At 42.1% G+C, this 20,293-nt stretch overlaps 1 protein-coding gene across 1 annotated transcript in view; it reads right to left on the bottom strand.

Annotated features, from left to right (window-relative positions):
• Window positions 1-624: 624 nt before the first annotated feature.
• The window catches only part of KDM5B (lysine demethylase 5B), a 58,559-nt gene continuing 38,890 nt past the window's right edge, over window positions 625-20,293 (bottom strand). The window contains exons 17-27 of the mRNA XM_052814717.1: window positions 20,095-20,245; window positions 16,298-16,412; window positions 13,989-14,344; window positions 12,687-12,825; window positions 10,380-10,559; window positions 9,356-9,514; window positions 7,028-7,513; window positions 4,590-4,701; window positions 3,032-3,186; window positions 2,185-2,511; window positions 625-1,496 (exon numbers count right to left, since the gene is read on the bottom strand). Coding sequence (XP_052670677.1) covers window positions 1,359-1,496; window positions 2,185-2,511; window positions 3,032-3,186; window positions 4,590-4,701; window positions 7,028-7,513; window positions 9,356-9,514; window positions 10,380-10,559; window positions 12,687-12,825; window positions 13,989-14,344; window positions 16,298-16,412; window positions 20,095-20,245 — 2,318 coding nt within the window. The 3' untranslated portion in view covers window positions 625-1,358. The remainder of the gene's footprint in view (window positions 1,497-2,184; window positions 2,512-3,031; window positions 3,187-4,589; window positions 4,702-7,027; window positions 7,514-9,355; window positions 9,515-10,379; window positions 10,560-12,686; window positions 12,826-13,988; window positions 14,345-16,297; window positions 16,413-20,094; window positions 20,246-20,293) is intronic.

The raw sequence follows: 20,293 nt of genomic DNA, 5'->3' as shown, positions 1-20,293 counted from the left end.
AGTCCCCTCTGAGTCAGCACCACTATGCCATCACCTGCACTGCCCCTTCTTACCCACCAGGCTAAGGTCCCTAAACAGACTTGGATAGAATCATAACCAGTCCAGAAATGTCCTTATTCCTCATGTTTTTAGCCTAAATGCAAGCAGAAGCAGTTGGAAAGAATCTGCGCATGGCCAGGCAGAGTGCTCTGTGGACCACCAGCACATGCTCCGCTGAACCAAGCTGCAATGCACGCTGTGGGGAAAGTCTCTCCTTCCAAAGCCAGCTGGACAAGGCTGGCAGAAGAAGCTGCCCCACACGCATGCCCCACACCTTTGCCTCCTGTGTGAGTTCCCCATTCCTGCCCCTGCCAAATCACAAATCATAGTTTCAATCCTTTATTCACCCAACTTGCAAATAGTTTCAGTTTTGGAAAAGCTTTGCAAAATTAAAAAGTTTTTTTTTCTTTTTGATGTGAGTAACATTTTGATCTGCCTTCTCCTTCCAAACCTGAATATACAAGTGAGGTAAGAAAATAACATGGCTTTTGCATTTCTTTTTTTAAAGATGGATTTCTCTTGAATAAGGGAACCAACCGATGCAATCAATATGGATCCAGAGGGAAATGAAACTGCATTTCAAGCTCTCTAAAAACACCAACATTTAATTTTATAACATAACCAGGGGTTTATTCCACAATATAAACTGCAACATTTGATACAAGCTACCCAAAAAAGGAGAAAGCCAAAATACAGCTGTGGCAATTACTTTACAGACCTTTTTTTTTTTTCTCCTGTCTTCTACATCACTGGGCCATCAGTGACACTAGGATCTAACATTTGCTTTCTGTACATCAACCAATGCTAGAAGCAACACGCTGTTCAGAATTGTCATTCCAGTCACTGAAACCAGACATAGAAGTTATTGCTCAGATAAATAAACCTAATCTACGAAAAACAAAGTGGAAAAAAACTAAAGTCCCCAAAGAGTTAACAGAGTAAACAGGGATTTCCTCAAAAGAGGATTTATTGGAAAATTCATGGTGCAGGTTTTTTTGCACCTAAACCAAGCTGAATTAAATACGCCGGTAAATCCCAGAGAGGTAATTTAATGCTGTACAATAAAAGGTGCATGTTTCAAATGCCTTCCAAATTGGTGGAAACCCCTGCTAAACAGTCAGCATCTCAAACCTCAACAACCACAAACAGATCAAGGGAAAATACAAAAGTGTCAAAAATTGTTTTGAGTTCTGGAAAATGATCCCATAAGGATAGAAGTAGCACCATTTGCAATCTGGTTCTTAAACCAGCCCCTGTGGCTTTATTGGAAAATTCTGATAACCTTCTTTACTCAAGTCCTGAATGGTTTATGGGGAGTTTTACTTCCGATATTGAGAGTCCTTCTCAGTGCAGCTGATGCAGATGTAGTCCTCCTTCTCTGCCATTTCTGGAGAGATGCCCACACACACCTGGTGGAACCACTGGTTGCAGCTGCCATCGCACTGGACCCAATCCACCTAATGAAGAACAGACATACTGGTGTTCAGAGAAGGACCAAGAAAACACACACAGCATTCATTAGTCATTTTTGGGCTCCTAATCTATTTAAATGAGTGAGAAATGTCCCATTCTACAACTGGCTAGTGCTGGATATTCAACTCATGCTCACTGTGGACTCCTGCAGTCCAGCTCCTCTGAAGCCGAGAGAAGGCCACACTTCCCTACATCTCTCCTATTGCTTTCCCACCTATAGCAAGATTGTGGATGGTAACTTCACCACAGCCCTCCCAGGCACCTGGGGATGTCCCTCTTCTCCATTCTCCAGTACGGATTGGCCTGGGCAGAGTTCCAAGGCACTGCCCCCATGCACAAAAAGGTTGCAACCCACAAAGTCTATCTACAGCCATATTTCAAGAGCAGAGCTGAATATGGTGTCTGCACAGCCCCACCTCCTCCTTCCGATTCCATGCAGATGTTTTGATGTCCACCTGCCTTCCCCAGTCCCAGCTGCATGGCTGCTCTTGGAGAAGGCGGGAAGGATCATTACTAAAGGTGTCCCAGCAGTGGCAGACATTGTCTCTGGGTTACTAAGTGCCTCATGCTCTCTTTGCAAATAGTTTTTATGCAGTCAAACAATTACAGGGCAGCTGAATGTCCTAGATCCCAGCATTCCGAACACCACAGCGGGTCTCTGCCTCTACTGACCTCATCTCCCTCAGGCTGGAGACAATTCACAGCAGGGCAGATGGCATCTTCATCCTCAGAGTCCTCCTGCTCAGAGAATGACACGTCTGAGGGAAGCAAGTGGCTTTCACTAGAACGCTGCATCTCAAAGAGACGCTCCCGCTCCCTCTCCAGTTTGTTAGTGCAGAGATCCTTTGAGTGATTCAGTTTCAGTTTCTTCTTTTTGGGTGTTCTCATTTTTTTTACTCTTGCTCTCTTCTCATCACAGAAGCTCGCTCTCTCAAAACGCCGCTTCAGTTTTCTTTCCATGTAACTAATTCCATCTTTTTTTCCTCGGCAACACTCATTCTATTGGAAAGATATTTCACCAAAATTGTAAGTGTGCAACTAACATTCATTATCCTGTTATTCCATACCCTGCTTTTAGGAATAGGCTTAAAAGTGCAGTGTTTGAGAGAGTGCTGCCTTTTCAGCAGAACTGGGATGTCTAAGGGGAGCAAAGGATAGGGTCACACCTCAGTGACAGAAATTATTCTCATTTCCTGCCTGAGTCCAGTGACTCAGAGGCAGCTCTCTCGGAAAGCCTCTTCAACACAGGACAAGAGTCAAATTAGGATAGACGTATTTAAAATACAGAGAGTGACCATAAAAAACAGATTCAAATTGAAAAAATGCATGAGGCCACAAATTATATTCAATAGTTTGTAACAAATTCGTTAACTTATCAACCTCTTGACCCCTTTTGAACAAGGAAAATGAATTTTCATAGAAGTACAGCCACACACAAACCTCTTTGTAAAGCTTATGGGTTCAGGCAGAGCTCTACTCCAAAGTGACCCCAAGCTCATTGCTGTTGTCAGACACTTGCCTTTTCATTTGTCAGTCCAACGGATGACCTCTGCTCTGTCTGCAAAACAGGGCTTTGCTTTGTGAATAGGATCTGGTACAGCTCCTGTATTTCAGGCAGAGAAACCTGTAGCAGCTGGGCTTCCATCATCAGCTCATCCAGCTCTGTGCTAATGACTATTATGAAAGACAGGGAGAGAGGAGAAAAGGAATTCTTCAGTGTCAGCACTGATGAGAACTGCACAGATAATGAAAATTCTTCTCTGGTAGCACATTAAAAAAGACTGTGAAAGACTTTTTAAAATCTGCAACTGTATGAATTAACTCTTATCTATTCCCTCTTCACTGCTCATTTTTAATAGCGGGGTTAAAAAGAAAGATAAAGGCTTGCACAGAAGTGACTGCGCTGTGGCTCAGTACCCTTCCATGCTTGCATTTCTTGCTGCTTCAAGGATAAGCGTTTGGCATCATGCTTGGCAATTTTTCCTGCTTCTGCAGCTACAAGAAGCATGATGATCCCCTCACTACCTAACAAGTGGGTAAGATGAACAAAGTGAGTGAAATCCGTAAGTGGAGCCAAGAGAGTAGAGGAAGAAAAGCTGAGAGAATGAGCCTTGCAACTGAGTCCTGCTGCACAGTCACCACCCACTGCTGCTATCGAGCTTCAAAACTTCCATTGCGCTTCTGAAATAGTCACAGCTGGGGAGGCCAAAATCATTGTGTAAATAACAGCATTTTAATATAGTATTCAGTACAACTCAAATATGGCCTGAAAAATAAACCTGGTAGTACAAAGGACTGCCATGTTTGATTTTAACTGTAACGTTAAACTGATATAAGTGTCTTGTGTAACATTAATATGGACTAAGCTGCACTGACTTGAACATATGAAGATAAGACTGGACCTGTGTCCCTGGAGCATTATGCATCAGGATGAAAGAAATGATAAAGAACTTCTTTTACAGATGTAAAATGATGCAATTTATAGCATGTCTATGTTAGTCCAATAAACACAAAGTCTGAGCTAAGAAGCATGCAGAACCTGCACTGAGTGACCTGGAGCACAGCCGCAGCCACAGCAGCTAAGAAAACTCAAGTCTCTGTGACAGTTGTGCTGCAGCAAAACTTATGTGGGCTTGTGTCCTATGGGTTAAGTAGCCCATGGTCTCCAGCACTACTTCCCTATGTTGTTCCTATCCACCTCCTACAATTTCAGTGGTCTCTACCCTCCATTTCCCCCTCCTGCAGCCTGTTTGGCTGGCCACAGCCCACTGTGTCCTGTGCACGTGGGAAGCAGCCAGCTCTTGACCGATACCTCTTGTCCTACTGCGCCACATCTTCTCATTACACGTGGGAAATTTGTACTGTTGAGGAATTTACCCCTCTGCCAAAGCTGCACATTAAGTTCCAAAGCTGCTGAGGGGATGGAGAAGCAACCAGGCACACTGCACAGTCATGTGCCTCCCTGCCCCAGCCATCTCCTGTTGATCAGGACACCCTCTCTTCTCCACCAAACACAGGGGAAAAAAGGAAGAAAAAAAAAAAAAAAAAAGAAAAAAATCAAAGTGAAGATTACAAACCATGAAGTGGGATGCAGTGCTGTCCTGTAGAAAATGGAGAATGTAAATATATGGTTCTGTTATCCCAGTCATGAGGCATGGAGAATGACATTGCTCCAATTGTCTGGGAAACCTAGAAAACAAAACGAAACGCATAGATATTTTCACTGAACATGTAGTTTTGAAGTGTCAAATAACTGCAACAGAATCAATACTTGTTTCTCTTACAATTGCTTAAATCTTGTATTCCTGGAAACTGTTCAATCTAATACACCCAAATCCTTCATCCTACACCTGGAAATAGGCAAAAGCAACTTTATTGCTAGAATTCTTAGCTGTGAATTATCTTTTCCACAGAGATCATAAACTGGCCCTAGCGCACACAGCAGCATGCTCTACCAGAGGAGAACGAGCCTGTGGAGCAGAGACAACACAGGCAGAGTCCCTGTAGGGACAATCCCAGACTTGTGGAGGCGAGGTCTTCAGCTCTAGAATTGACTCAGGGTAAATATCACAGTTTCCTCCTTTTGTTCACAACAAAGAAGCAATTTCTCACTGCCTTCACCCGATGAGACACCAAGCTGTTCTGAAGCACTTCTCTTTACCTCAGCACACACAAAAGAAATGCCAATGGCAAAACACACGTGTACTTATGCAAAGGCCACTTAGGCAAGCCAGCAAGTCTCAGTTTTGGACTCTCGAGTGTCAGAAAGGCATCTCACAGGTGCCTTCCAAAATATCATCTACCTCACTAATTCAAATCTCTGGGCCCCTTTCAAGATCTGGCTCTCATCAATTCTCATACCTGTTTTTCAAACTCATCTAAATGCTCCACATTCTTCACTTTGGCCAGTGCCAAAGAAGCCCATCCCCAGTGGTTACTGCTATGAGCTTCTCTAGAGGAATAAGCATGTTGGATTATCCCAGATAACAGGGAAAACAGAATTGTTACAGGACAGGACAGGAACGCTGAGACACTGGATTCACCGAAAAACCACCTCAAATCCACTGAGACCCAAGTTTTAACTCAGCACCTGTGCCAAGATGGCTCTGGAGGCCACCTCTGACCTGCCCTTAGTACCACTGTCTCCAGAAAGGCTCCTTAGCTCAGGCACAGTGAGGGACCCAAGCTGATGCACGTGGTCAGATGCTCTTCCACTGAGCTTCCCAGGGACCTCTGATTTGGGAAATGAGGTCACAAGGGCCTCAACTAGCTCTGCTGGAATTACCTTGATTTAGGAGGTTTACTGACTTGAGCTCCAGACCACACAAAAATGGTTAGACTGCTTTCAGGTTGGAGGAATGTCATGGTATCACACTGAGCTAATAAAGCTAAGCTTACTGTTTCCATTTCTGGCCCAAACATCAATTTATATGCCCAAAATCTTGCCCAGTTTTTTTTCAGCTATACTAGTTGGTCTAGTAAAAAGATACTTTCAAACCTAAGTTATCAGAAAAATTCTGTTAGATGCCTCAACATAGTTTTAATTTCTAAAACTAGGCTTGCCTATTTGAAAGATTTGGTCAACACAAGCAACTTGGAATAGCTGAGTTACTTGAGAAGCAGCTACAATACCTCTTCAAGCATGCGTGGCACATTTTATGGTTTAACATAACTGAGCTGAGAACACACATATACAGACTAACTGCAACAGGGTTGCACTAGCAAAACTAAGGTGTTTCAATCTAAAAATAAAAGCAACAGTGCATTTCATTTTAGGGTGTTTTATGTTTTTTATGCTGCACAGACATTTTATTTCAGATTTTTTCTGCATTTATAATCTCAGGAAAACTAGAAATGCTTAACCCATTTCCCACTTTCCCTGCCCTTTTTGCTGAAAGATCTTTACTGGAGGAAGTTTGAAACTCCCTCATGACCACACCTGAAACAGTTGCTGTAGCTTAACTCAGTAATATTAGCAGAATATTCACCTTGGGAGTTCTAGTGCAAGCAGTAAGGAGAAGAAGGAGCAGTAATGGCTGAAGATACCCCGTTGCAAACAACCTCATCTGAGCGCTAAGCTGGTAACACACTGGATGGTTTGTGCCTCTGTTACTAATTCTCAAAACTATATTGAAACACTTGTAAGAACAGAATATACAGACTAATTGAATACTATGCACTCTAGAAACAATAGCTTCAACAACTCTGTCATTAATAGCATCACATTAGAGCTTAGGAGCTGGGAGAAGGGAAAATAGGGCCTTTAGGATTAATTGCTCCCAGGACTCCAGCAGAAGGAGAACATGAAGCTGCTGCTGGAGGACACACACATCCTGGCTAACCGTCAAGGCAGAACCCAAACTCCTTATATCTGTAAAGCAACACATAAACAATCTGCCTTGCCAGTATTTGTATGCAGATACAACGAACCCAAAACCCAGTGAGGTGTTACAGGCTGTTCTTGCTGACCACACACCAGCCACTGCCAGGAAACCCAGAAGCAGCTCAGCCTCACCTTGTTTGTCTCTGGCAATTGGCCTGCTGTGGCTTGCCATCTGTTGTACAATAATCCTGAGCCAACTTTGTCTTGTATAAGTTTTAGATTCCCTGAATATAACATTTGTTGTGCTCTGTGCTGCCAGTTCACAGTTCTCTCGATCATATACCGTAAGGCATCCCCCTCAGGAAGCCTCACACGGATACGCTGCAAGGAGGCCAGCAAAGGTAAGATCTTTTCTAAAGGTGGCTTTTCTGATCGATGACAGTGTGGACAGAGCCACACACGAGGTCCCTGCAAAACGTTGGGCACCGAAACACAGCCAGTATGGAAGAACCCTCTGCAGAGTTCACACTGTATCATCGGAGCAGCCGGCTCCTTCTGGCACAGACAGACTTTCAGTTCTGTGTCCTCTTCACTAGACAGCACCTTCACTTCGTTTGCTGCTCGCAGAGAACGCAACGCTTCCATCTCCTTTAATCGGGCTTCCCCAAGCGTAGCCATCTAAAAGGGAGTTCAAAGAAAGGGATGTAATCTTGAAATGAACATTAGTCATTAGAAACAGGGCGACCTCTGCACAATCACGCTCTTCAGATATGCCAGCGAGTATTTCGGATTGTTAAGAAGCTCCTCACCCCTATGCGCCTTCAAGGATTTGAATGTTTGAACCAAAGCAGTTATGAGGGTGTGCAGTGATATGACTTCAGTTTCCTTCTGTTTTCTCATCAGGCCCATAGATACAAAGTGTATTCCTTTGCAAAAAATGACCTCCTAACTCCTTTCTTCTCTGTTCCAAATCCTTCATGTTTTGTGCTACAAAAGCATTACCTTCATTAAAGCAGCTTAAATTCTGAAACAAGTGCTGATTTGGCTTGCAGGTACTTCTCTATGAACATGTCTCTCAAATATGTAGTCTGACTCTGTATAATCATAAAACATATCTGGGCAGTTTTCAGAAATACAAATGCATCTCTGATACCCACCTTACACTGTCAAGTGCACAGGGCTGCACCCTGACCTATGTACTCGCTCTGGGGTTTGTAAACACCAAGTGAAATTCAGGTGTACTCCTGAATGTGTTGTTTGCCCTTTCTACACCTGCTCATGACCCTTTTTTTCACGCATCTTTAGCGTTAGCTGCTATTAAAGATAGCAATATATTTCAGTTTCATAAAGGCTATTAATAGCAGCTGCAACTAATAAATTCTATGTATTTTGTTATGTATATAAATGTATACAGGAGGGTTTGTAAATATATACAAAACAGTTATTTCACACATCATGGCTTTGAAATGTGATGACTAGAGAAAAATCAGCTATGCAAAAATTAAGACAACTGCATCCAGCACAGGCAGATACAGGACTTGGGCACAGCACACTACATTACGTACGCACGGGTGCTGAGCACTGCAGCTACAGCGTTGGGTTGTGAAAGTATCCAAACCTCCACTACAAGAAGATTCTTGCTCCCCTCGTGTCAGAAGCAAAACCTGCCACAGTAAATGAATGCATTTTCCAGGGTGCAGTTCATGTGAGTATCCTTCTTTTTCAATACCCCAGCCGTTAATGAGATATTATCTAGTCAAAGAGGAGAAGGGTGTGTGATTTAGAGGACCCAGTCTCTTCTCCTTACAGCACTTGTAGGGACGCAGTCTGTAAGTCTGGATTTCCAGACAAGGGAGACAAAAACCAAAGCACTGAACGTACAGGTTTCAAGTAGCTGCCATAGGTTAAAACTTAAATGTCCCATACCTAAAGGGACAATTATATTCAAACCCTACCAAATCAGTCTACTGCTCCTCATTAATCATGGGACACTGTTTAATCTGACTGTGGTAGAGGCTCTGAAATAGGTCTTTTGGGATGAAGCACTTTACCACCAGCAACTAAGTCTTCTCTATCCAGAACGAGAGCTTTATTGACTTCATAATGCACGAGGTTTTCCTTAATTATTTATGGTGTTTGTTTTAATTATAAATGGTGTTGGGTTATTGTGCTCTTTGAAGGGATCAGACTTGGGAAAACCCTATCCTATCTTTAATGAGGTTTTGGTATGGTGGGGGAAAATAGGTCTCAATTTTTTATTTTCCTATACTTTGTTAGGCTACGGGCATTGCCAGGGAAACTGTAAAGCTACTTCATGCACAAAGACAACACACGTTTTTTCCACCAAAAGCAATTTTGGGAAGTCTAAAGTAAGCACAGAAAAGCGCAGTGCTAGAAGTCCTTCTGCAGAACAGCAGCGCAAGCAGAAAAGAGTGGAAGATAACACTCCTGCACGAGAGGCAAACATAAACAAAGAACTTGGAAGAAACTCCAGTTCAAAAACAATCTTAAACCACATACCGCAGATGCAGTATCTTTGCTCTCAGAGAGCGCTCTTTCTAAGTCACTCAGAGTCTCTAGCTTAGTGCTTTTCTTCTTTCCACTTGGCACTGGCTCCTTCAACTTCTTCTGCTTCCTCTTCAGATTCAGCATTCCAATATCACACCGGGGACATAACACCTGATGGACAGAAAAGCAGTATTGTCTGCAACATTTTTAATGCATTCATCCTGCCCTAACACAGTCACATATGACTGGTTTGGTTAGAACAGGGATTCCTGCAGTTTTTTCCATCAAAGATTTGGGGGACTAGGATGAGGTTATCTGGAAAATGGGGCGAGCTGGAAGGTTAAAAGTTCAGTTTTATAAAACGGGCAGACCACAAACACCTCCATGTTCCATTTAGATTGCTGGAATATACAGACAGCTGATACACTGAATAGCCTCCATGTGATTTAAGCTGCAAGCCCTGGAAAACAGTAGAGGAAAACAGGGGCTGCCCTGCATTCCCATTTGTCCAAACAGAGCGAGGAGGGCTGGGGGCATAGGAGGGGCTCAGCATAGGCCAGAGAGTGTGGATTGCTCAAGAACTGCAGGTGTTCACACACGTGCAGCAACAGATTCAGAGGGCCAGCTAAAGCAGCTAAAGCCTCACCCTTGTCACAGCTAAACCTGAGGTGGATGAAGCGGCTATGAATCTGCACTCCAGTGGCTGCAGCCTGACACGCTGAAGTAAATTCAGTGCCACAAATATGTCAATATTCCCATATTCATATTGAAAATGTCAAACTGCGGCACAGCATGCTCTCATTAGCCACCAATTAAAAAGACTGAAGTATAGCTAAATCTTAAGCATTGTAAAAGTTTAAAATTATCATTAAAAGCATAAGTCAATCTAATAAAGTTATGTTAAAATAATATAATCCTAAAACAATTCTGCAAACATACTTAATATTTACTGTTACTTCATGAGTTAATACTGTAGCTGTGATGTGCTTTTGCTGTGGTATGAATGGTGGTCTACTCCAAAGCTGAGATCTCCTACCTCCAAAAGAGAATAAGGGGAGTTCTCGCACAGAAATGTGTTAGCTGCACACTCCTTCCACGCTTGAACTTCTGACACCAAGGACTCCAGCCTCGGCAGGTAGTCCAGATGCACTGGAATAGATCGACCTCTTGTGACAAGTTCCGCTAGTGTGTCCAGTACAGGCACACGTCCTCCAACCTGTCAGTTATAAATTAAGAAATGGTTGATGTATATAAGACATACCACTTCCCTGAATCACAGCAAGTCATTTAGATTAACTGAAGGTAGAGCTTGTAAAAACAAATTTACTGCTTAGACACTTCAGTCACTTCCACAGCTGTTATTCCAACGTTTGTGTTTCTCATGCTCTAGCCATTAAGTACACAGACAAAACTAATAAAACACTTGGGGGGGTGTGTGGGGGGTTGAAATACACTTACCAAATGACAGTTTAAAAACAAAAAGACTGCCAACAATATAAGCAGACTCCCAATCTAACAATCTGCATTCACAGCAGAAAATCAAAATAATTTTGAAATAGACCCAGAAGGCAAGTCTAACCCAGTCCCTGCCATGCCAAGAGCAAGGAACTATCTCAAGTATCCAATTTGAAAGCGAGCTCTGTTCATTCACTTAGCAGCCTACGCCTAAGGCAACCCAGTTACAAGAAGTCCAGCAGTACAGCAGCACTGAGAAGTAATTTCTAAAATAGGCAGTGATGTGGGACTCAAGAACTATTAATCCAGAACAACTCCAACATCTCTAGCAGCAAATCGCCAAGTACTGATACCAAGAGCTTCCTGCAAGTCACAATGACTGCAGGCATTTACTAAAATCTTTGCAGAACTGAAGCAAAAATTCTTGGCACATACAGACACATTTTTCCATATTCAGGAGGCAGAATTTCAGAATCCAAACCAAGAAATTAGCAAATGCCAAGAACAAGTCACTTAAGCCCTCTCAAGATAGCCCTCTGTGCTGGTTTTGGCTGGGAGAGAGTTAATTTTCTTCACAGTAGCTGGTATGTGGCTATGTTTTGGATTTGTGCTGGAAACAGTGTTAATTAACACAGGGATGTTTTCTATTGCTGAGCAGTGCTTACACAGTGTCAAGGCCTTTTCTGCTTCTCACCCCACCCCACCAGTGAGGAGGCTGGGGGTACACAAGGAGTTGGGAGGGGACATAGCCGGGACAGCTGACCCCAGCTGACCAAAGGGATATTCCAGACCATAGGATGTTGTGCTCAGCATATAAAGACAGGGGAAAGAAGAAGGAAGGGGGGGACCTTTGGAGTTAAGGTGTTTGTCTTCCCAAGTCACTGTTCCGCGTGGTGGAACTCTGCTTTCCTGGCGATGGCTGAACACCTGCCTGACGATGAGAGGTAGTGAATGAACTCCTTGTTTTGCTTTGCTTGTGCGCGGCTTTTGCTTTACCTATTAAACTATTTCAGCCCATGAGTTTTCTCACTTTTACCCTCCTGATTCTCTCCCTCACTCCAGCCAGGGGGAGTGAGCGAGCGGCTGGGTGGGGCGTAGTTGCTGGCTGGGGTTAAACCATGACACCCTCAAACAAAAGTTAGTATTACATGAACTTTACTCCTTCAAAATTCTGAAGTCCAGGACAACTGATGTTTTTTAATAAAATCTTCTTGAACTCAAAAGAAGTTTTTATTAAAAGACCAAGTTAGGTCAGATAGGCCTGAAAATACTAGTAAGTCAGATCAGAGTTCACTTTATGGAAAAAATCATGAGGACAAATGAAAATACAAGAAAATATTTGGCAAATCGTATCAAAATCTGAAAATCAGGGCTATCCCAGTCACACCCTTTCCTGATCTGTGCAGTCCCACTGACCCCTGGCTTGAGTACTTGCGACGCTGAGCCATGAACCACTTCAAATGGTCAGCCCAGGCTACAATTACTCACTTGGGCTTGAACATGGTGTCTGGCTGCACAAGGAACCGTGCTAACACAAGGGGGAAACTGGGAAGAGAGAAGAGGGGAGAGTTAAGCTGCCATTGAACTGTAAAAGAAGCAAAGAACCTAAAAGAAAGAAGAAAGGAAACTTGATCCACAAATAAAACTGTCTGATAGGTAAAAAAAAAAGAAAATTTGAGTGGGAAGCACCAGAAGCCAAGGTGAAAACCTGTATAGGTTTTTGTCTTTATCAGACTCTGGTTTTCATTCTCTGCCATCAACTTGTTGCTCATTTGATTTTTGCGATACTGAAGCACCAAGTGCACACAACAGAGTGCAGAGTGTGGGTCTGTTAACCTGACAGAGGTTACTATCACCCACCAAGAAGCCAAGAGCACAGTTTACGTACCTGCAGAGCTTCCACTTCCTGCAGCCAGTCTTTGGCCTTCTGCACCGCGTCTTTCAGTGCGACACCATTTGGGAGATAGGCTGGGATCTCCTCTATTTCTTTCACTGCTGGTACAAGACTGCTCAGCAACTGCCGTGGTCTATGTAAACAAAACGTATCAGAATGTAAAACACTGCAATGCAGTTGGGGTGGTTCTACTCATCTGGCTTATTAAAACCGAAGGGTTATACCAAATAATGACGTTATGTCCAGTACTAGATATGGATACTGTACAACCAGGACATTACTAATGCAGGTATGCTTTTAGAAATGTATATTTGCTTCCTATAGTCTCCTACTTAGAAATATTCACACATTTGGGCTTAAGGGAGATCTAACATTTATTAACTTTTGGATGATAGAACCTTGGATCCTCAAACGCACATTGAACCCTAAAACAGTATCAGCTAAGAGATTGTACATTGGAAGGTTAAAAAAACCTGAAGATGGCTTTTCTGTATTTCACAACTCGATTCTGATGTTTTAGACAGGTACAAACACAACTGCATCTCCATTTTGGAGGTTAAACCCAAGTTTATTCCAATTTTGTGCTCTATGAAGTTATCATTTTAAAACCATATGGTTACTAATGGGTAAGAAACACTCAAATGCTTTCATAAGTATGAGGCTGGGGGAAAAATTTAAAAAATAAAATAAAAAAAATTAAAAATCAGGAATCCTGAGGGAAGAAACCTTGCATACAAGTTTGTGCCACCTTTCTAAACTTTAAGTAGACTGTGCTCTCCCCCATTTTACTTTATAAATCAGAAGGTCAAAGCAACGAGCAAGACAATTTTTCTCAATAAGGATGTATTTAGCTTATTTCCTTCTCCCCTGCACCAAATAATCTAGAAAAAATCTCCTCAATGTTAGAAATAGTCCATATAATAAAATTTTACCAGTTGGCGGTATGTATCTAAGCTCTATCTGGACATGCATCCTCCAGTATGACACTGGGGGAGGGAAGAAGGTTGAAAGGAAGGAAGAGGTGTCTTAAAACCCTTCCTTGTGGCAAAAGGAGAATTTGCACAATGATAGTGGAGCACCACAAACACTGCAAGCCAACACCAATGTTTAAAATCGCTCAGTAACTCAACCCCCTTCTCCATCCCTTTCCCTTGTGGATGGCACAAGTTTTGCCTTCATGTTGTGAACTGGATGAACAAAAGAGGGCCCCTTCAGAAGTAAAGCCAACTATTTCCATCTTAAACAGCTCCTCAGCTCATGGAACTACAAAATGCAACGCTAAGATTTAGCTTATACCTGGCCTTTATCAGATTTCTGGCTTTGTCATCCCAGTGTTCAGATACAGTAAGGAGCTCCTGCAGCTTCGCCATTGCTTTCTCAACTGCTGGGTAGGGAGCGAGTCCAACACCTGAGTCTATAAGACGTCTCATATCATCTAGAGTAAGAGAGTTTTGGTCCGAAGAAGCCAGTTGCACATCCTCGAGCCAGCGTGCCTGTTCCAGACGTATCCGCAGTTCAGCCAGTTGGGGTAGATCAACGTCGAAGTCAAAGCTGACATCCAACAGCTCCTGAAGTTCTGCAGCACTAGGCATTTCTTCAGAAAGGAGTTTTTGGCTTTGCTGTTGAAAAGCTTCCACACGATCAAGAAGATCCTGAAATACACATAACGTGCACATAACATGCATGGCAAATTATCATGACATCCGGAACACTTAAATAGGGTGTCTTCAACACATAGTGTCTAGATCAGCATCTCCTCATACATGTGTCCACAAGCTTGAGGATCATAGAACAAGGGAATTCCACTCCAAACTCCTTTGAACTAAGACACGGGTATCAAAAAGAGGTCTCAGAAGAATAGAAAGGATCTAAAGGGAAATTTTAAGTGTTTCATTAATGCTGTTTTCTGGCTTTGTTCTGGAATGATTAAGGAGGCTGAAGAACAGCAAGGTTAAGATTAAGAAGGCTTTGAAGAATGCTGGGAAGGGCACGGAGCTTCTGGGGTTCATTTCTGCTGTATTGTTAAGGTTTCTGAGCTGGACCACACAGTCCCAGTAAGCCACAGGAATTTTACTCTCTCATGCAGTGCAACACCTTCTCTCTCTCCGTATGTTCAACAGCTAATTACCCCCCAAAGTTACCTCTGTGGTTGTCTGCACTTCACCCAGGATAATGGGCAGTTAGAGTAATCTCACTGCAAAGGCTGGAATTACTCTGTTTCTAGCCATCCTGCCCAATGCTTCTAGTACTGGCTGAAATGCTCCTCCAGCAGTAAATTCTTCCTTCACAGATGACATCTTGGTATTTTGCCAATGAGGCTGTTGCCTAAGTAGACAATCTCAGCCATAATGGAAATAAAGCCTTTTTAGAGATATATTAAATTGTGAACTGATCTCCAGTAACTGTTGGTCATTTATATTAACAGCCTAATTTACATGACTACATATAATTTAAGATCGTTGAGAATGATATAAAAGAATATCCTGACCATGTGTTTGATATTTCCCTGTTCAAGAATGCCAGATGGAGAAGAACTGTTTGCATGGCTGGCATTTCTGAACTTCTGCTTTTTAAATAGTAAGATTTAAATAGTAAGATAACTTCAGAGTTACTATGCTATAAACAAATAACTGTAAATAGGATTACATAAAGTCTGATTCGTGCATTCCAGACCTGATAAAGCTTCAAAAGCAATAGTCATAATGCTGAGCTGAACTGGTCTACACTAATACAAAGTTACATGGTATTGTCTGGTCTCTCAGCATTGTGTGGACACTTAAGAGAGAGTTTAGGAGCTGGACACTGCATCTCCTGGCTCTAAGTGACACAAATATGCAAAGCCTTTTTCCTTTAAGACAGGAATTGCAGCTGCCCAGAATTTATGTTCCCCCCCCCCTTTTTTTTTTATTACCCCTCAGTGTGATATGCAACATTTTGGCAAATTCTGAAACCAAATCATGAATTACTTTCAACTTGTCTGACGGCTGATCATCTGGTGAGCAAATAACCAGCACTAGCTGATGGTTGTGGGAGACAAAGTGATCTGACTCACTGTCAGCAGCAAGTACTCTGACGGAACAAGTATTTTGGTAGCCTAGGCTGGTAGCTTTGGCTAGGGTTATTTGTGTTGTTTCCTGGAACATGGGTTGATAGCACGAGGAGGTATCTAATTACGAGACCATGAGAAAGCTGATTCTGGATTAACAAAGAAGGAAAGTGATATGAATGGGAGAACTGCCACTCAGAGCATTACGGAGTTTTAAATATTCTCAGATAAACCTGTCTTCACTCTTAAGAGGAGACTAGTTAACTGACCCCAAACTTTTAATCTGTAGTTACCCAGGTCATCCTGCTGCTTCTTTTGCATTACTTCGTACAACATTAACATTTTTGATTCCCCCATGTAGTATAAAAATACACCGACCATGAACACCAGCATGTCAGAGAGCTCCATTCTTAAGCAACTCATGCACAAGTTACCCAGGCCTGCCAGTTTAAAGCTATTAATTCTTGGAGCAAGTAGTAAGATAGGAGATTAATGCAGTGCAAATACATCACACTATGACAAATGCTCATGTTCCTTCCCTTAGAATTTTCTAAGTTACCTTCAGTAATGGTGTCTGACTGAGGACACAGGGCAGAGCATAGAGCTGCCTCACGAACAACCGGAGTTCATTCACAGTCAGCTGATTTTGACACTTTCCTCCTCCGGAGCGGTACCTGCAATTACACACAATTCAACTTTGTTGGATGCCGCTAAAAAATAAAATAAAATCTAAACTTCTCAAACATCTGCTTATGATTTCTTGTAAGTCAAGCTTTACTCACAAATAACAGAATATTCGAAAGCATCCAAGAAGCCTAGGGCTTACATACATGGGAAAACTTTGGTTAGCTATAGCAGAATAAGCTATTGTTGAAAATACTCTTTCATATTAAATAGTGTTCTGGAACAACTACTCAACCTTGGAAGAGCACTGGTTATTATGGAATAAAATTAGGCTTTTTTCCAGAACACAAAGCAATTGTGGATAAACTATTCAGTTATGTTGCAATAGCTATTGTAGTAAGCTCTCCCCATGCCCATACCAAAAGAGAACAAATCCCAATTTTGAATGGGTTTTATATTTACAGGTCGTGTAGGCGCTTCTGAAAAATCCTCTTTACGCTGAAATCATCATTTTCATTTTTATCTAAAAGCTTTGTATCAAATGAGTGGCTTATAAGTGTTAACAAATTGGTTAATATTAAAAACCTCTCTAAACTCAAGCCAATATTAACTAGGTCTGAGAACCCTGAACAGAAAAGGAAAGAAATCTCTTACAATGCTGGCTCCAATTTAATCCACAATATGTCATTTAAACAAAAGAGGAAAACAACATCCCAGCAGGATATGCCAGCATGACTGGAATGTGAACACTACAAAATAAATTTTAATGTAGCACTCTATGTTAAAGATAGGTATTTTTAAAGGATATGCAAGATCACATTGGGAGTTCCAAAATCCATAGTAAGCTGAACAATTAAATGAATTCAAAGTCTCAGGTACAACACAAGCTGGTTTATGGTTCTGCAGTATCTTCCAGGAAAAGGCACAAATTTTTTAAATAAATAAATATTTATGTACACATACACACACACCCCCATACATATCTAAACTGCAAAACTGAATGTCACAAGATGTTTTTGATAACCAGAAATTACGGAAGACTTAAAAAAAAAAGCATTCACAGAAGAAAAGCCCACGTCCATCTAGGGTTATTAATCACGAAGATCTCTAAGCACAAGGTCTCTAAACTCTTGGAGACTCTTAAGAAGCAGAAAAGGTATCATGAGACCTAGAGAAGGAAGGGGATGGCTAGTGAACATCCCTTTGTACTTGCCCTGCTGTCATACTCTTCCCTTCCAGCGCCAGAGAGGACTGAGGCCTACACTGTCCTTTGATTCAATTCAGACAGCTCTTCGCAGAACAATCTTCCAAACAGCATCTGTTAGGACTGCCTCATCACCCATCACCGTAAGAACCAAAGGAAATAGGGAAGTACAGCCCATCTACATTTTTCAGGTACTACAGAGAAGACGGTGAACAAGAGCCAGAGGATTTACTCTAAGAGAATATTTATCATCTGTCTTGCTCTTTTCTCCCCAGGAACTGTTGTGTATACTATACAGGAGGAGATCCTTGAGTATCACTGACCACCATGATTAACAGTGATGGCCTTTCCAGTCACGTCAAGTCTACTGCATGACTCTTCCAAACCCAGGATCAGAACAAAGTGCTCAGCCCATAAAGGAAAGCTTGTCAAAAGCATGAACCAAACTTTAGGCAAAATCCAAAATCCTTTATAACCGATACACAGCAGTCGGCATGATGAAGGCTGCCCAACATCCAGCGGATGTGAACATCACATAGATGAAACTGTATTCGATATAACATGTATTAAGATTTTAAGCAGATTATTCTCTTCTTTGTATCTTCCTGCATTGGAAGCACTCCCCCTTCAATCTTTTAAGAAAAAAATAATCCATCCAATAACATCGGTTTTTAAAACTCTTAATTATGAAGACATGCAACTGGACTTTTCCCAGAAATATGCCAAAAAAGATCAAAGGAGAAATGGTGAGAGAAGGGCAAAAAACACTTAGAGCAAATGAGAAATGCAATCCAAGCACTGCCTTGATCCTGTGTAGTGCAACACTGGGTGGATTTTTCATCACAGTCTGTAATGCTGAAGGAGCTGGCAAGTACAGCTGTGAGAAAGGCTGATAACACTACCACGGTGACAAAAGAACAGACCTGGTCAGAAGATGAAGGAAAAAATTCCCCCCCCCCTCTTTCCAGGCCAAGCAAAGTCAGGTACATGTTAAGAGCAGGAAGGATTCTTGGAAGAGCTCGTCTGCCACAGAACAGCTGGAAAGGGCCTGGCTGCTGCTCCAAGTTCATCATCAGGAGGTCTGAGCAAGTACCAAGGATGGGAGAACACATAGACTGGGGATGCCAGAACAGGTAGAGATGGGTCAACACTAAATGAAGAGATTAGGAGTGGACAAGTCCTTTGTTAACAGTGCTGTGAATCTCTGAGTTGGAAATTGCCTATCTGGCAGAAGTCATGCCTGTTGGAGTGCTAAATTTTTCATTTCCTGTTGTAATATTTTTACGTTCTTGTGACAGGGGCTTCATCCTCTTGTGTTTGCAAGACAGTGAAGGTGAATTTTTATCAACTCCCTGCACAAAGACCTACACAAGGATCACTAGGAAGGGAAAGTGCAGCTACAAGAATCACATCTAAACAGTAGCTGAATATCCTACTACCAAAGTCCTTCGAAGTCAGCCTTTAAAGTACTGCAAGAACACAGGGAGTGACAACCTACGAGATTCCTGCTGAGGCAAGCAACATGCAGAAACCACACACGTGCAGTTACACCAACACAAAGAGCAACTGCTCTGACAACCACTACGTTGTTCAAAGCAGCAGAAACAGGTGAAAACTGTCCAGATGGGACAAAAGAGAAACAGTTTTTCCTGAAATACTTCACACTATTAAGATTGTTGGACTTGAGCAATATTGTCCTCCACACACATAAAACCAAGATTTTCTTAGAAACCTATCATCCCACAAGACTAGATGCAGCCATTTTAAGTCTGGGTGGAGAATCTGCAACAGAAGATGGCAATTTGTGATCCCCGAGAGAAAGGCTACTACATTAATACAGTCACAATCAAACTGATACAATGAGGAGATCTGGCCTTGCTCTTCTGGATCTTCTGACTCCTTTCAACTCATTTCAGATATGGAAAGTGCTAGCAGAACTAGGCAGCCAGACATCTAGTTCACGAAGAATGTATTACACAAACACTGCCCTATCTTCAAATTCTTTGAGCAAATAACCTGTCCGAAAGATTTAACATAAGTGCTGCCAAAGAAAGAGCCAGTACTTTTCAGAGATCTCATACAGTATTGCCATCACCATCAGCTCAGGAAGTTAAGACACTTTATTTTTCCACAAGGCATAAAGTGTAATGAATATAATGACATATGCACCACTGACAGATTTTCAGTCCCCATGGCACAGAGACAAGTGGACTGTGTCTTGTTCGGTGTTGCTTTGTCTGGAAATACCACAACAATTCTTCCTTTTGGGGAACATTAGAATGAATTTACTGCCCAACTGTCAAACACAGAGGAAGAAGACACTGAAAGCTCACGATGTTTAACTTATTACATGTAGTAAAGGTGAATCTCCCTGTAAAAGATGGCTCTCTAAGACAATGTCCTAACAAATCCAGACAAAAAGATTACTTTCATTTTTAAGTCTTACAGAACACTGGCATCTATCACTGGCCACTGGTATCTATCTTCAGTGGCTCAATTTTGTTGCAAACCCATATAGTAACATTTACCTGGTTTGTCTTTTGCCATTAAGAAGCTGCTGTGCAACTGAGGCACATTTGTCTGCATCCTGCGTAACCAGTCTGAGGTGTCGCAGCAGATCATTGTCTGGAAACTTTTTCATTTCTGATTCTTCTATCAAAGCCTTAAAACTGATGAGACCTTTTGGGAAAGATATTAAGTTAACAAAAGTCTCCTTTGTGATGGATT

This window comes from Harpia harpyja, chromosome 19, assembly GCF_026419915.1.
Source record: "Harpia harpyja isolate bHarHar1 chromosome 19, bHarHar1 primary haplotype, whole genome shotgun sequence".
In the NCBI taxonomy this organism is placed as follows: Eukaryota; Metazoa; Chordata; class Aves; order Accipitriformes; family Accipitridae; genus Harpia; species Harpia harpyja.
The sequence above is the reverse complement of the archived record's forward strand: the minus strand, read 5'-3'. Positions and strand labels throughout refer to the sequence as shown.